Consider the following 17,540-nt stretch of genomic DNA (forward strand, 5'->3'; position numbering starts at 1 on the left):
GGGGTCCACAGACAGCGACGGCCGAGGAGTCGCTGTGACTGTGAGCGATGTCACAGGGATCGCAGAGGGCCTGGAAGCCTCCCGCGGCCCACAGTGTCACCACTCACAGTATACAGCGAGCCACCGAGCCGCCGCCATCATGAGAGTATCACCCCATCTCACCGCCGACCTTCCGCAGCAGTGTGAGAGCGAGTGAGAAAGAAAGGGAGAGAGATAGGTAGGTTGGGCAAACGATCAGAGCCGGCCGGCCGGCCGCGCCGCGCCGCACCTCACTCACCGGCGTTCCGTCCCGGGGACTCACCGAGTCACCCTCGCAGGGCTCGAACTCGATGGGCACGTCCTGCGCCAGCACCGGGTACAGACGGTGGTAGCACTCGATGTTGTACTGAGGAGTGATCTGAAACACACGCGGGGATGGCACGTAAATCAGCATCATCGTGAGGCATTCGGCGTTTGGAACTTGTGGCAGTCGTCATAAACATGGTTAGGTGGAAGTGTTGTCCTGCTTTTTGAGCTTCTCCTCGTACTTTACTAGCATTTCTATGACATATGGCATTTATTCTAGCCTTATCGTTATGTGTAAAAGCATCAGTGCTTTTCATATCATGCAGACATTCAATGGCTCTTTGGCATGGCGGTTCCATTTTGGGAGGGGTTACGTCCCCGATAGCATTCCTGGTAAAGGTCACCGACCCCAATAAGTCATATTGACATTCAATCTATCCTAATTCCCTCCGCGCAACGCGAGATGTGGTCGAAATTCCAATCCCAGTAGAACGTGAACCACGATCGGACTCGTAATAACCCGATGCCGTCCGCAAGCCTCTGACATATGCAGTCCCAATCCGTGAAGGGAACTAGACCGCCCGTATCCCCCAGAGCGCCACTCAAACAAGGTCATCACCCCACGACGGCCGCTCAAGTTGGTCAGCAGTCGGTTTGCTGCGCTGTTTGCCGAGCGAGTCACTGATGCGGGGCGACCCGGCCTGTTTTAGAGTCCAGAGCCACGCTGCAGATCCGCCCCTCAGTCGGCCGAAAAGGTTAACGGGCGTTCATACAGGCCCTCCACTTGGCCGCAACACTGGGTCACAATGGCTGAGTCGGTATTCAGCTCCGGCGAGTGGCGCCGTGAGCATGGTCCTCCGGGAGCCCATTTGAGGCGTGCAGTCGACTGAAGGCGAGTGGCTCAACATTTTGTCGGAGCACGGGGACCCTGTTAGTAGTCGAGTCGGTACACCGCCGACACTGAGCAACCGAGTGTCCCACCAAACGACGGTGGGACACTCGGAGTCCGCCCTCTCCGGCCGTCTCATAGACGGTGGTAACAGCGCCAACACTCAGATCGACCGAGTGGTAAATAAACCAGCAGCCGTCCCGGCCGACTCGACAGGACAATGCCGGCTGAATACTGAGGCACAGACGTCTCAAGAGCTGCCTTCTCCGAACGCTGCCACAGATATCAGTCACCGTCCGCCCGGCAGGATATTAGGCAGGGCGGGCAATGGAACCGAGTCCGCCGGCACGCCCACACAGTCGCTCTGCGATAATGGCCAGAGCAGGAGTCATCCCAGCATGCTCTAAAACGGTCCCGAGAGGTATAATGTGTCAGTGCATGGATCCGGGATGCTGCTAAAAGTTATCGCAGCTCGCAGCTAGGCCGGATCTTCAGTGCCTCATGTGTGTTAAAGAAAATAATAAATCGCTGAGATAAATGAGATAAATAATAAATGGGACGTGAATCACCGATGGAAAAGAAGCTTTTAAGTCAATCGATGTTCCGAACTCGTTTTTTTACGGCTGTCAAATGTCATTTGTTTTTCACATTTCGTAATCAATGGGAACATCCCACACAACGGAGCGTAGCGATGCGAAGATAAGACCTGTCGCTGCCCAGCCCTTCCAGCCACAAAATATCACTCGCTAATGCATAATGTAGGTCACATCATTTCTCTCCGGCCGTCTCATGGTATTTCAGCTCTGCTCAACGCTGGCCTCAGTGACAACCTCTAATGCCATGGGCCTGTCCGATGTGGTACGCCGTTCCTTTCCCCCACTTCACATGCCTGTATGACTAACTAGCCTCGCCTGTATTAGCAGGGTCTGGCATTGCTAGTCATATTTGCCACGCGACCAGCAACAAAAACACGTTAAGGGTTAATCCGAAGGTTAATAGAGATCAGCCCCACGCCTGCCTTCCTTCTCCCCTTCCTGCAGTTCCGCCTACCCTCTTAACCCTAGCATACGTGACCCCTGCACTTGATCAGACCCTTCCAACCAGAAAAGAATATGAATGTGGTTATATTCCAGCGTGCCCGTACCACAGTCATTGATACCCGATGCCCGTGCTGGTATTTACATGCCGCCTGCGCACGGTCGCGTACTTTGGTGAGGTTTTCTTCCGCCTGTGCCTGGTCGCGGACTTTGGTGAAGGAGGCCTGCTCGGTTCTAATACGTATATACCGCCCGCGCCCGTTCACAGACTTTGGTCAGGTGAGGCTCTCTCTTACACTTACCGCCTGCGCCTGGTCGCGGACTTCGATGAAGGAGGCCTGATCGGTTCTAATACGTACTGCCTGTGCCTGGTCGCGCACTTTGGTGAGGCTCGGCTCTCTTAACACTTACCGCCTGCGCCTGGTCGCGGACTTTGGTGAAGGAGGCCTGCTCGGCGCTGCAGGTCAGCAGCTCGGTCCGGCCGATCAGGGTCAGGTACTCGCCGATCTTCTCGTATGTGTCGCCCTCCATCGTCTGACGCAGACAGAAGGGAGTAGCGTGTTAGGGTTAGACAGAGCAGCACGGAGGGAGCATTTGACTGAAATGCATAGCAGAGTGAACGGGCAGCATATTCGTCGAGCGCCGGTCGTCAATCACAAGACTGATGAACACAAGTAAGGAGAACAGGCACAATGCTTTGTTTAATCTAATCCGTACACAAAACTTCTTAACATCCCAAGTTATAATTAAAACGCAGCTTCGTGTAAAACTGGGAGCATGTGTTATCACTCGATGCAATTCCTTCCCGAGTGTGAGTCCCCGTTTTTGGAAACTGCAGCACGGATTCACGCTGAGCGTCAGACTAGGCAGGACATATTTTGCCACGCAGCTGGTGAGTCGTGTTAACACTCCACAAATACCGGAGACGGGGAACCGAAGAGAAGCCTGCCACTAGCGGATACACGCAAAGCCTCTGAACTCTGAAGACCGGGGCTCAGCTGCCGCGGCACAAACTGCACACGAGGCTACCGCAGCTGTATTACATGTCATAGTTAAGTACGGATGAGTGGAGACCAGGCGAGGCGGAAACACACAAGTGACCATCACACGTCCACACTTCCTTTCTTCGAATTTGTCTCAGCGATACGAGGACAAAGTTAGTGTCAGCAGTAGAAGAAATGGCAAGCTCACACTGTGATGCAGTGTGCCTCGCACTGAGGACTCAGAAAAAAAACACGTATCAGAGAAAGATTGTGGTTACTTGCTCGAGAAATATTGGCACTTTAAGTCAGCAGTTTCCCGGCAAATAACAAACTACCGTTACAGTAAAAAGAAAAACTGCCGATACAGTAAGATACAGTTGTCTGTCGGACTGACCCTGAGCAGGTGCTGCAGGTCGGTGTGGTGGTACCGCTTCTGGTGCGCGCTGGCCGACGCGATCTGCAGCAGGTACTCGTTCCGCGCAGAGGTCGATTTCTCCTCCACCTGGTCCTTCTTGGCCGACAGCTGGTGGCAAACGAACATAGAAAACATTAGAAAAACGTACAAATAACGTCAGGTGACAAAACGAGACGTCATCAGCATTCAGCAGGCGTATATAACGATAACTAACATAAAACACGAAGGAACTTCAGGAGGCTAACGCGAAATCCATGCGATCAAACGTTGAACAGCTCCCATTCTCGTAGTTGTGTGGGAGCAGCCTATCCACACCACTACCCAAACAAGAGGCTTCAATTTCAGTGCCGAGCGCGCTGTGCAGAACTCAATCCTGTTGACACCAGTGGATCGACGTTTTTACAGCCCCACGGCTCACCAGAGAACCGGCGGACATTTGATCTGCTAACGACAAATCACATCTACCCCGCGTCAACAGTATCCACTCCACAGTGACAGGCGACAGCATTTGAACACGATTGCTGCACCTGAAGCACTGCAAATGCAAACTGCAACTACTGGGCAATGAGCCGATAGCCAATATCATTGCGCTCCCTAAATCGGCCAGAGATCGCCACTGCACTGTTTTGGCGAGCTCGGGCGATTACAATGCAGACCGGCCTTCCTATAATGGGTCGATGGCGGCTGGTGGCCTGCCTTGGACTGGGAGATATTGTGCCGCGAGGGCGCCGGGTGGCTGTCTGTCCTATTGGGCCGCCGCGCCGAGGGCGCCGGGTGGCAGCCGGTCCTATTGGGCTACCGGGGACGCCGGTCTAATACTGGGCGAAGGAAGAACGGCCACTGACTACAGTGGACGGGACCGCCGCTGACTGCTAGGGCGGCCGTTGTTTGCAAAAGTGACTGCACACTGACTGTTAAGAAGACTGCGACGGAGTTCCAAGAGAAGAACGTACTGACTGTAAGAAAGAGTTGCCAAAGAGTGCCGTGAGAGCAGCAGCTAGTGGCTACCGAATGGAAAGTTATCTAAATGCATCGCTAGCGAACATGACTTTGTTCAGCTTCATTGTCATCGTGAATGATGACTGTCAACGAGGCATTGTCACGGTTCAATTCATGGGCACTTACATGAAACGCAATAGCGGACAAATTGAACCCGCCTTCCTACTTCCTGTTGGACCTTTGATTCTAAATGCGACTGGTTTGCGGTACATGCTATTAGATATTCATCGATTCTCCGTACACTGCGCAGCTCGGTGCGGCATGTGCGACACTCGGGAGCAAGCTGAAACATGTATGCATACGTAAGTACCCGGCTCGGGTACCTGGAACATACCCGGCTCGGCTCGAGAACAGCCTCAAGACGCCAACGTTCACATGAGCCTTCCCGGGTGTTGTGCACGGTCAGCCGACCGATTAATCAACAGAAGCTAAGCAGAGGACCAGTAATCTGAGTCGACCAATGCCCCCGTGGTAGACATATGCAGCGTGAACTCTGGACTACGCAGCATGGACTCTGTGCCAAAGTGGGAAACATTCCATCCAGCAGCCACAGCTAGAATCGTCCACAGAACCACCGACAAATGCCAGACGTCTGTGACGAGCAGTCCCGCGCGGCATTACCGACCCAGACGGCATCTCGAGCAGCTCTCAGGCCGGGCCATTCACTGCCACAGAGAGCGGTGGAGCTCACCAGTTGCAGACAGCTCAGTCTGGGTCGGTTCGAGCACCGTCTGCGAAGCTCGGTCGACCGTGAAACTGGCGCCGACAGTCGGGCGGATTGCCCAGTTGATAGCTCAGTGGTTTGGACGAGGGTTAGGGCTAGAGAAGTCTCAAGAGGACCAGACCCGCCTACTGAGGGTACTCTCCAGCCGAAATCGAACTGGAGACCAGTTGCAGCGGTCGGCGCGGCGGTCTAGCGACTAGAGGCACTGCCAATCAGTACGGACAGACATCAGCCGGACAGACGCAACAATGACGCAGTCGTGGGCAAAGTTGGCACGCTCCGTCTTCTTGACACAGCCTCTGAACGACAGCTAGCCGGGCATCGACACTATAATCAAATAACAATTTCCTCACCCAGCCAGTCATCCAGTGGTTCCCTCGAAACTGGTCATTTCAGCCATTTTTTCCTTATATTAAGCCCCTTTTCTACCACTTTTGGAGAGCCAAATCGCTCCGACAGCCGACGTAGCTTAGCAGCTTTATCGCTGCTATCGTCGACGACAGAAACTTCCGGTCACTAAAAGGCGTGGCGACCCATCCTTAGAGCAGTTAGCCGCCGTGGACAGTAAACAGAGTCAATATCGGCCTCTCCACCCCCGGTAGGAGAGAGGGAGGGAGAGGTCAGGGTCGCTGCCAGCTCGGCGTTCGTCCTCTCTGAAGAAGGACAGAGGACAGAGCGCGAGCGCCGCGTGCAGATCGATGACGGCGGCAGCGGCGGCGGCGGCGGCGGCGGCGCAGGGTTTCCGAGCAGTACTATACGCGGACACCCAGCCCCCTTCCTCCCCACACACACATGGCAGCGGCGAGCGCTCGGCGCGCGTGACAGGTCAGTCGATGAGTGATCAATACGCCTCCTACACTCGCCGCCGACCGGCCCGGTTACACACTCTGACACGCCACGGCAGGGTGTGCGTGTGGGCGACTTCATCCAGCCAAAGCCACGTGTTAGGTCATAGTGCTATCCGATAAATGACAGTGATGTGGTTATACCACTGTCATAGTCAGTCCCTGTACGGACAGAATCACAGCTCGTGTGCGGCCCATTCACGCTGGGCGCTGCTGGGATCGATACAGCGTGGGTCGATGTGGCTGACGCTCGGCGAATGGGTGGGTTCCTGTCCCAGTCAGCTGAGTGCAGTGCCTGACACGGGCACAGCGGTCATGGGTCAGCGACCTCAGCGCCACACGGGGAGGGCATGCTTTTAGTAGTGGCGAGCATTGATTATGTCCGGTCTCCTAACAGGAGAGAGGTCTACAGCCTGCACTTTGGACCTCGGTTGAAGACCAATGGAAAGTGTTCTGAGAAATCGATACACCCCTACGTACAGGCACGTAGCCAGGATTTTGCTCAGGGAGGGGCCACAGATCGCGGCCTAGTGTCGTACCCCTCCAGAAAAGGAAACCTCGGATTTGGCCCACCATTTTTTGGGTGTGTGTGGTGCAGCTGTTATCATTATTTTTTCAAAAAAATAAATTTCATTTTATTTTTCGCCTTCAGGGGGAGCCATGGCCCCCGTGCCCCCCCCCCCCCGTTTGGCTACGTCCCTGTCTACGTACGAAAAAGAAGACAATAAACACACGAAGGCCAACTAACCACAAGGTGGTGACAAGCTTTATCTATTGTCGTCGGTACTGACTCTGGTTCCATAACACAGCCACATGCCGTGGTACGCCGCCACGCCACGCTGACAACCCGCCTGTCACGGCAAATGACACTGAGTGAGACCGGCCCGGGCCTGCTGAGCGTGTGGCAATGGGGTAAGTGCGGGTCGGGTCACACCGCGCCGCGCCGGCCTAACCCCGGGTAAACGGCTCTGCTGGACGCAGCAGAGTCCCACGAGGGGTGCAACGACGGGGGTTAATTGCCGTGAGGCTCGGTCGAGAGTAGTTAGCTTTGTAAGCGCTAAGGAGCGATGAGCAAATGGTGCTGGGTGCAGCTTTACGATTCGACAGATCATCCTAGCAAACAGCATTATGTCTTCAACTTCGCAACTGATTCATAAGAGCTTCTGACATTTCAAACGCGAATAGCCCAATAAAAGGTGCATTAGGGACCACGCAAGTCTTATTAACGTTTTGCGTGACCTATTAAGACAGCACGATAAGCGCACGCTGCCCACCAGTAAATGGTCGTGTCATGTCGCGACCACTGCACTTACCTTAGCACTGTTCTTCTGAAGGGACGACAGTGATGTGAAGAAACCCTTCTTCTTTTTGAGCCTGCGGAAGAGACAGACAAATAACCGTCAGTCACACCATGCCGATCAGCAGACTAGACGGCCTAAAACTAACCACAAACGCGCCTATTGCCACCGCAAAACCAATCTTAAGCGAGCTGCAGGCGACGCGTACTCCCACAAAATTATCACGTCTCAGCCCGCATCGTCCCTCCCACCCCGTTCTGCGCAGCTCAGCGGCCACGAGCCAGCACGGGTCGCCCCGCCCCGCCCCGGGGTATTTCCGGCCGACCGCCGCTGATGTCTTCCGGCGCAGTACCGCCCGGGAGAGGGCTGGCCGGCCGCCGCACCCGCTGTAGGGTCACAGCGTCCTATGGTCGCCGCTCGGCAGGGTCATGCCGTTCGTGGTCGTTAGTCCGGCGGTATCCGCGGCATCTCGGGATATAGTGAGCTTTTAGCCGGAGGAGACGGTCGTGAATCATGTCAGTCGGTTAAATACGTCTCTGGTATGCCAAAATATACGATACATCACTTCGGTACCTATTTGCTACTTTATTGAGTAACGCTTCGAAAACATTTCATAGTCTCAAACGTTTACCGATAGAAAATGGTAGGGGTTTGATTTGAACCATTTGTAAATCCATTCAATCATGTCCTTTTGAGCATGGTCAGTCATCAAATCATGCAGCCTGGATTTTGAATGTCGAATTTTAAACGTCATTCACCAATGCATGACCTTATGCGCTATCGCGCCTGATTTCGTCATCATTGGTCGCAGCTCAAATAGTTGATCGCTGTCGAATGTCGAGCGCCGGTCGCCCCGCCCAGAAGGACCAGCGCTCGCCGCTCGTCGGTCGGGGACCTCTGACGTCATCGACGCCATTTATTCCTTTTCTCTCTCCTCTTTCGACCGCCCTCTGCCAGATTCCAGAGACCCAGAGACTTGGTGGAGGAACGCGTGTCATCCGAGTCTGCGACACAGCGTCGTCCCTCTCAGAGCCCGGGTATCTCGCCGAGCCCCAAACCGCCCACAAGTTGCCTCTTGGGGCCTGTTTAGCATCGCAGCTGTGTGATTTCAGTCACAGCTCAGTGAACGCAAACTTCAGTGCTCAGTCAACCGCTAACGGCTGGAGCCGGAGCTTTTGTGGCGGAGATTGTAAAACTCTGGCCCATGTCATGTTTGAGATTTTCCAGAGAATGGTTTGAATCTGTAATGCAGATAAACATCTCGGAGGAAACAAAGTAGGTAGCATTGGCTGAGTTAAGGGCAGTGTGGTTGGACATCATTCTTAACACATGAATGCCTTTAACCACACAACCGATGAAGTCTTCAGTTGGAAAAGGCTGAAGTCTTCTACCACCTAAGTGAGCTTATGGAATATTCATTTAATGAGTAATTTTCACTATGCATCAAGGAGTATCCAGAACATCACAGCTTAGCGGGCAGACGTGCCCGCACGGCCCCGGATGGTCCCTCTACTCGTTCAACACTCCGTTCAGAGAACCGTCGTAAAGGTCGTTTGAAGCACACCACAATTCCCCAGCACTCCACACAGAAAGCCTGAGCATAACGGCACAACGCACCTCAAATGGTGCCTGAAGCAATAGTGCTACTGCAGCTGCGGGTATTCCCTTCGTCACATTACCAACCGCAACTGAAGGCATAAGCCTCACAATGCCCAAGTCCCAGCGGCCACACCGGCAGCGGCCCCACCGCTCGCCTAATGGCCTCTCTGCGGCACAGCTCCGCGCGAAATGTCTGGTAAAGGGATGTGACAGCCCTAAGTGAGCTAAGAGACCAATGCCGGCAGGCTAAAATGACACACACAGCACCGAGACAGGCTGAAAGGTGACAAACGGTGAGCGCGACAGGCTGAAAGGCGTGACTGCGGCGAGAAGCGAAGGTGCGCTCAGCAGTGAGGCCAGACTGAGCGGCAGAAGATTCAGGCACGGACATTCGTAGTGGAGCGACGACAGATGCGACCGAGAAATGATGCCTGTCTGAAAGTCAGCTCCGCTGCAAGAAGAGAGCGAATGCCGAGAGATATGAGATGGCAGCTGTGAGAAGAGAGAAGAGGCTAGCAGCACATCGCCACGGTTGAATGCAGCAAATAGCAATAACACAGCACAACCCGGGTGACACAGAGCAAAGCCGGCTGGGCGGGCGTAAGTGCAATATGCTGTTCGTTCGTCGTCTGTGGCAACTGGCAGTGAATTCGAAAAGCATCCATTTCCATCTACACTGCTCCCAGCCGCCGGGGCTGTCCAAACTAAGGCTGTCTACGCCACGACGGTCCACACCACGGCTGTCGACCGCCGCCCACCAGCCATCAGACGGCAACTAGCGACAAACTTTGGACAGCCCGTTCAAGTGTTCGCGCCGCGGACCCGCTAAAACACTCTCGTTAGTTGGTGGCGAAACTTTGTAACAATGTGGTCTGGAACGCTTATGTGGCCTTTCAAAACCATGGCAGTTTCTGGTAGGAAGGTTCGATTTCGTGGACCGCCTCATCAGCAGCTACGGTCGCGACAATGTTGGAGTGTAGTCTGTCTGACGCCGACCCAGCCTTGTGAATCAGACATAGCAGGCTGCTTGGTCGTCCCAGAAGCCGGCTTAGCCACAGCGTGCGAGTGTGAGAGTATATATGCATCTTGTAGTGTATATATGCAGACAGACCGATTGAAGGAAGCCGAGCTGGCAAGACCACTGCAGAAGCGCACTAACAGACGAAGACGGACGGACGAATAGACAAAGACAGACGCAGACAGACGAACGAATGGGCCGAGAGCTGGAAGCTGGGACCTACCAGCCGAACCGAGTACGAGTACGTCTGTCCAGGCCGGCGGCGGCAGGGAGAGCATGACCAACAGTCAGTACATGCTGCATCAACCCGTGCCTACACTATTGTCCCCACACCTAGCGCGGCCATAGAACTAATTAATCAGTAAACGGACAGCCAAGCAGGTGATTTGAAAATGTGTATTAGTGGCAACTGGCAAAGGCCTGCAAATGGAAAATGCTAACATTCATGCCATTTCTTCGAGACATGCTGTAAAAAAGACAAATCGATATCCAAATTCCCGAGTTGGTTGAATATAAATGAACCTGGATATTTGTTAACAGCAGTAGTTATAATATATAATTATAGGTAGGTAATGAATTAAACGAGTCGAACGAAGCTCAAAGCTGTTCCATGAGTTACATAGTTAAAATTCGAACTCAGTGGCTAAAATGCCAACAAAGGAATACCGTTCAGTCCGTTCGTTTTCAACCGTTTCAGTTCGCTTTAAAGGCTCACAATCGACCTACCCAGTTCTCCCTCCCGGTCTAGACGGAGTACGGCCGGAGTCGGACGGAGAGCACGGACAGGGTAACGGACGGAGTCTGAGTACACAGACTCCGTCCGTCCGGCGCCGTGTCTGTATTGCGGCACAGTCTACCCAGCCAGGTGTCTGCCGGCTCAGTCTACCCAGACCGGGGGCCGCACGGCGCCGAGACAGTGCAGTGTGACGCTGAACACGCGGCTCCAACTGCACTGCCATTACCGACCACTTAGACATGATTTCGAGGCTTCGTAGATGAGGTTACAGTGAAATTCTTACATGCGAGTGCCTCCATGGGATATCCGTGCGCTACTAACCTATCCCACTACACAGTCACAGCCATTCAGAGGTATAATATTGGATCCCGAGCCGATACTCTTGACGCACTATCGTTCTTCAGTCTGATAATAATCTGGTAGATCACATCAAGCATTTGAAGCCCAATGACAAGTGGGTCGGCAGGAGAGCATGATGATGACGCTAAAAACTAAAATCAGCCCCTAAACTGTTTTACTCACTTTTCCTCCGCCTGCTGGGCACGGTCTCGGATATCGTGGGCCACATGTTCGTCCTCCTGGTAGCGTTTCTTACAGTTGTCCAGTTCCTGAACACAGCCCTGGAGCTCCTTCTGGATGGCCTGCAGCTGCTCCAGACACTGTGAGAGACACACAGATACGAGTTATTACACAGACACAGAGTGCATACGCAGGCTCAGAGAGTACATACAGGTCAATGACGCGAACATACACAGACACGGGTCAGTCCAGGGCCAGGCACAGATACATAATTAAGAGTCGGTCATCTGGCCGGATAAGTAGCGGAGAGAGAGAGAGAGAGAGAGAGAGAGAGAGAGAGAGAGAGAGAGAGAGAGAGAGAGAGAGAGAGAGAGAGAGAGAGAGAGATCGGAGCGAGCAGCTGCAATGCCAATTGATCCAGGAGCCGATGTACGAGTACAAATAGACGGCTGGGATTGCTGTACAACCTAGCCGCTTAGTTGGCCTCTTCCCCGATCCATTGCACAGTAATACGGGTTCAGTTTAAGCGGCAAAATATAACAACAAGCGGCAAATAACAACAACAAAAACAAAGCTCATGCAGCAGCGTGCCGGAACACTGTATGCAGTGCATCACGGCGCGTTACAACGTGCTAAATAACGTCACAGTGAGCTCACGAGCCAGACAGCCGTGGGTACAGTGGACGGACAAATAGACCAATAGCACAGTGACAGCTGACAAACAGCCCTATCACGAAACTATTAAATCGGAAATTGCAGCTGTTTGAGGCATTAAATATGAAATAACAATCACGATGACCTTTGGGTCATCTGTTTGTTGCAGCAACACGTCAAGCTGTCCTTTCATAGACGCCCTTTAACGAGCCACTTCCTCCCGTGTGGCGACATACCACACCCCCGGGATGTCGGACTGACCTTTTTGGAGGTCTGCACCTTGCTGGTGCGCACTGTTTTGGCCTCGTCTGTGATACGCTGCTGGAACACCTCTACAGCGGCCATCCGCGCCTTGGCTAATTTCTCCGTCTCGTCGAGCAGCGTACGCCAAACGGTGAATACGTTCCTGAGGGGAATAAGGGAGACACGGTCAGTCAAAGCGAGTAGCTGAGTCTAATACTGAGAGCGCGACACACAAGTTTCGTCCAACAGTGTCCTTCATGCTGAAAACATGTTCCGAGGCACATCAGTCAGTCGCAGCTCGTAGAGCAAAAAAGTCAGTCCCAGTAAGCAAAGCAAGCACATGACACATATATTGTATAACAACATTACGGGGAGACAGCACGGTGAGCAGAAGACATTAGTCACATCGCAGTCGCACATCAGCTGACTGCGAGGTGCACCGCACGGCGAGCATTTCTCGGAAAAGGGTATAAATGTCTGCCGACAGACATAAGCATATCACAAGTTCTTGGGACAGAGGTGACAATTAACCATGGTTAGCACTTAGCATAACACGGCGCGCACTGTTAACACATTCCTGGCATGGCATTCGTGCAAAAACGCATGCCACGTCGGATCATGAACATTTTCATGATCTAGATAAGTGAAAACTTCCTGAATTACCATCATTAATCATGAGTTGTTCACTCTGTCAAGTGCGACTTTATTTGGTAACAGCAAGCAGGCAGAAATGTCACAGCTCTTGCGAGGTCACGATGCAGGGCATCGAGGGCAACACAGCTCCACGCTATAAATAAGCCTCGTTACCATGAATGAACTTTAATGGTCAAAGGGCTTACGTACGGCCTAGGGGTTCCAAATATAATCTAATGCTTCATTCTGAATGTCAGCACTATTCTTAGTGCACCATGCGGTTCAGAACGCAATATCGTGTGTTATTCAAACCGTACACCACTTATCACAGTCATAGTGCCGCAGAAATAGCACTGCGCTGTCGTGTTCAGTAAATAATTCCCACCGGCAGTTATTAGGTTTATTCCACGACCGCTCCCATGCGGCGTTCGCGCGTCACTATAGCACTCTGACGTCACTGGGTACCTCTCCAGCTCCGGTGACGTCACCGCTATACAGCCGCTGTCTACCAGTCCATGTCCCTCCACCACCCTCCCGCGCCGGACCGACCGACCGGTGGTCGATATACCGCCAATAAATAGCCGATAGCAGGCGGCCGCTGGCCGTATCGATTCCGGGGCGGCAGAGACGCGTAATCGGCGGCCCGAGTGGCCGCGAACGGGGCCAGGTCAGGTCAGAGCGCACGCGGCGAACAGCCGTGGCATCAGGTGTGTTCCACATGGATTACCAGCCGAGGGGACCGCCCCATGGGAGAGTGTGATTGGATGGTTCTGACACACAGAGAGGATAGTGGTGCAGGATTGGTGGGGAATAATGGGGTTTGTGTGGGTCTCATGGCAGGGATTACGTTACCGGAAGCAGAGAATGCGGACTGAAACCGAGAGTAAAGCTGGGATAGGGTGACGGGACTGGAAAGATGACTTGGATTGGATATAAAAACAAAACGGTCTACAATGATAAGAGCAGTTTTGGTGACGGCAGCGGAGACGGCAGCAATGTCATACAGCTCGATGTTTATGGAGGGGATGGAGAGAGATCTGTAGCTCAGCTCCCAAGTGCAACCAGTTGCAGTGATAGAGATGTGGCAGCACCAGTTTCCAGATGCTATGTGATAATCAAGCTAATAAAGACAGCGTGAGACAGTCTGATGGTAAGAAGATGGACAGGTTCGAGGAACACGCAAACATCGTTTGACAGGTTGACAGGCAGCGCACATACGCCAACAACTTGGCAGCTAATTGGTGAAAAGTTCAGCCACATCTTCTGAGTACCCACATCGTAGTGAAAATAACGAGCTTACATGTTCGTGGTAGAGCAAGACTGTCCTGGCTGATTTTCTAAGAATGACAAGCTCGGCTAATACCGCCCATGGCCCGGTTGGTCAGGTGGCTCTTACGTGGCCGTTTTTCCCATCAGTGCCCGGGTAATCAGACAATCGGACTGATTCGCCGGGTGAGCCACGCTAGCCGCTGCACCGTGGGGACTTATGCCATCCTAGCACGCATTAAGTGGCAAGTTAAAGTATTTCGATTTCCACTTTTTTGTTATTCATTCCACGTAGAATTGTCCAGCGCATCCGAATCACACCTTAAATCGTCTGTAAAATGATTGTTTATGCCTAAAAAAAACTCTCAAAGTGTAGCTTCGTCCTGACCAGCGTCGTGCTACCTGCATACAGCGAAAAAGCACACTACAATAAAACGCCCTCTCACTCGTTTCCCTGAACAGCAGGTTATCGTTGCGACATGTTTTCATTATCTTTGACTTATAAGGAAGATGATGGTATGCACGAAAATTTCCAAAATTCATCCAAATGTATGATTTTTGACCGAAATGCTAAAAATGTTAAAATGCTTCTTGATTCAGAGAGTTGACAAGCAAACTATTGCCTTACAAAGTTTGATACGCGGTGGTACGCGTGGAAATGTATATCAAAATGTTCTCCAATAATTTCTGCATCGGGGGCAGCTCTCATTTTTTGCCGAAATTTGCCTAAACCAGTCACTATGAGACGTCAAAGCAGACGGTGCCGCGTGGTTTCTTACGCCCCGCCGGGCCGCGCCGCGGCGGGTTACCAGACCGCAGCACACCGCCTGGGGGTTTCCGGTCAGTATAGGAGTTGGGAGGAGGGAGGAAGGGGGTGATACCATGTTGACATTATTTTTCTATCGCCAAATGTTCTTTTTGAACAAAACAACAACACCCTTGCAACGCTGCGTCCATTTTATTGGCTATCGCCACCAATGTTCACCTTATTGAACTTCAGTACAGAGCTTTGATGTAGGTAAATCGAAAAAATGCTGTAACTTTGTAAAGTGAGGTTGGAGGTTTTTGGGGTGCTAATCACGAATTTCAAGCTAGTTTTGATCAAGGATGATGTTTTCATGCTAGGCCGGGTCAGGTCAGGCCCGACCAGTAGGTGTCTTGCCGGCTATCCATAGAAGGTAGGCGTCGATTACCTTTGACGGCTTCGTAGCATGTTCCGTTAGGCACCAAAACTACTTAAATCTTCAAATGGGTGTTAAGTTCGAAATAAGCTCCAAGCACTTATCTAGAAAAATCGTATAACTTGAAAAAAGTCAACTAAGGTCATCTAAGGTAAATGACCTTGATTTGACCTTAACGTGACCTTAAAATGCAAAGAACAAACAGCATTTCATACCTTGGAGAGTTAACAACCACAACAAGACTGAAAACGCGCCGATAATGTGCGCTGATAAGCGCCAAATCGATAACAGCCTGACATGGTCTGGTGAAACAGGTCACAGGTCAAATTTCTTTTGGTCTTTCTTTCTTTGTTTAGGTCTTTCTTTGTTTAGCAATAGGTGGGAAGATAACAAAGTAAACATCTTCCCTTAAACCTTGTCACCATCAAATACCCTAGTCGTGCATGAGGCAACTATTCTGTTTCTCATATCGGGACTTGAGAAGTCGCCAGTGGCCGCTTTGCCTCAGGGATGGGGAAAAGTGGCCAATATGCTATAGGTTTAAAGTTTTGTCAATATCTCCCATATGTGAACGCCTTTGGAAATGAAACGCAGTTGGAATAAAAGACAATTTAATAGGGATCACATTGGTATAGAAAGAATCTTTCCAAGTTTAAAAATCAAGCGTCGGCATCGTTAGAAACGTTAGGGTGGCCGCTTTGCCCCACTCTCCCCTACCGGAATACCGGGCTAAAGGCAGCCTCTCCAGGTGAAGAGCTAGCTCGTCAAAATGACAGAGTACATAGTTTGACCTTGACCGGAAGTTCGGTGGCGAAAATGAAAAACGTATAATGTCGAGTTGAAAAATTAATAATCAGCGTTCTTTCATTCCAGAAATATGGCTGTCCTGGTGACCAAGAATTCAGAAGAGACGACCAGTATCGCTCAGTGCGGTGCTAACCATCGTCATTCGGATCGCATAGACCAATTTCGCTTGTCCTACTGACCATTGCTCGGGGCCGTCGCCTTGTATCTCCGGCAGCTGTGGAATCTTCTTGTGGAGGTAGGCCGAGGAGATCTTGAGCAGCGCCTGCGGCAGAGAACCGGTACAGTCAGACACAGACGGCCCGTGTGGGTCAGACAGCACCATCCGACATGCACAGACAATGGACGTCGTACAGCACTCCAGACACATAACACCACACAGCAGACATGTTTAGTTATAAGCCTGCGCCGTCAGGCACTGTCTGCAGACCCAGACATCCCTCGAGATTACAGACGTCACCGGTAGAGGTGGCAAAAGATGAAAATTTTGGGAACCAGACTCGAACCAGACCCGGCTGGACATTTCTGGAACCAGTCGGACCCGGTCTTAGTTGGAATCGGAACCCGTTGGACCCGGTCCCCAAAAGTCAATTAATACAAACTTCTTGTAATCATTAGTTGCATCATGTATAACAGCCTATTTCCCACTGGGAATAGGTACTCATGAGCTACTGTGTGCAAAGAAACATTCACTTCATTCACTTCATATTTTGCAATAATGTGTAGTGTGCAAGATGTATAGTTTATGGTAGGACCCGGTTGGACCCGTCAGAAAATTTCCAGGAACCGGTCTGGACCCATATGGGTCCAGACTGGTTCTTTGGACCGGGTCCTCGGGTCCACATTTTGCCACCTCTAGTCACCGGCCATACTCTGACAATCCTCAGGGAAACGTCCGACAAGGCCGGACGACGGGCGACGACGCCCTCGCCCCTCATATGTTAAGCTGACTAGCCAAATAGTTGTGTTGAAAAATTCACGATCCCTCACGGCTCACAGGAAATGCGGGTGGCACTCAGAGGTGAGTCCCTTTGGATAGCCATCTTCCATAAAATGGTGGTAAATACTCCCAAATAAATATGACTTTTAGATCTGACATGGGAACGCCTATCTTAAGAAAATAGCTGGTACACCTCACAAAAGCAAAAAAAACGTTATATCCTCAAGAACTGCTTCAAAAGATCAGTGAATAAATAAAGTTTCCGCTTTTGCTATAATTACAACGAAATGTGTCATTAACCAGCCATGTCTGCCAATACCACAGAAGCATAATGCTGAGGTACCACAATACCAGAAGTCAGGTCTTCAAACGTAATTCCAGATAGGAATGAGCTGCGAGTTGCGACATAAGCTGAATGAAGATATATCCTACGTTATTGGAAACACCACATCAAGACGTATTTTCTCGCAAA

General features: G+C 51.7%; 1 protein-coding gene across 3 annotated transcripts in view; it reads right to left on the minus strand.

Annotated features, from left to right (window-relative positions):
- LOC122378594 (protein nervous wreck-like) overlaps positions 1–17,540 on the minus strand; it is a 57,117-nt gene that overhangs the window by 25,324 nt on the left and 14,253 nt on the right. For 2 of the 3 annotated variants that reach the window (XM_043359832.1, XM_043359830.1), the window contains exons 4-10: positions 16,311–16,393; positions 12,263–12,407; positions 11,351–11,487; positions 7,491–7,551; positions 3,589–3,717; positions 2,623–2,745; positions 278–397 (exon numbers count right to left, since the gene is read on the minus strand). In XM_043359832.1, coding sequence (XP_043215767.1) covers positions 278–397; positions 2,623–2,745; positions 3,589–3,717; positions 7,491–7,551; positions 11,351–11,487; positions 12,263–12,407; positions 16,311–16,393 — 798 coding nt within the window. The remainder of the gene's footprint in view (positions 1–277; positions 398–2,622; positions 2,746–3,588; positions 3,718–7,490; positions 7,552–11,350; positions 11,488–12,262; positions 12,408–16,310; positions 16,394–17,540) is intronic. The other variant, XM_043359831.1, reaches the window with a different exon arrangement.

Source organism: Amphibalanus amphitrite, unplaced genomic scaffold (assembly GCF_019059575.1).
Source record: "Amphibalanus amphitrite isolate SeventyFive unplaced genomic scaffold, NRLGWU_Aamphi_draft 000062F_arrow, whole genome shotgun sequence".
NCBI lineage: Eukaryota > Metazoa > Arthropoda > Thecostraca > Balanomorpha > Balanidae > Amphibalanus > Amphibalanus amphitrite.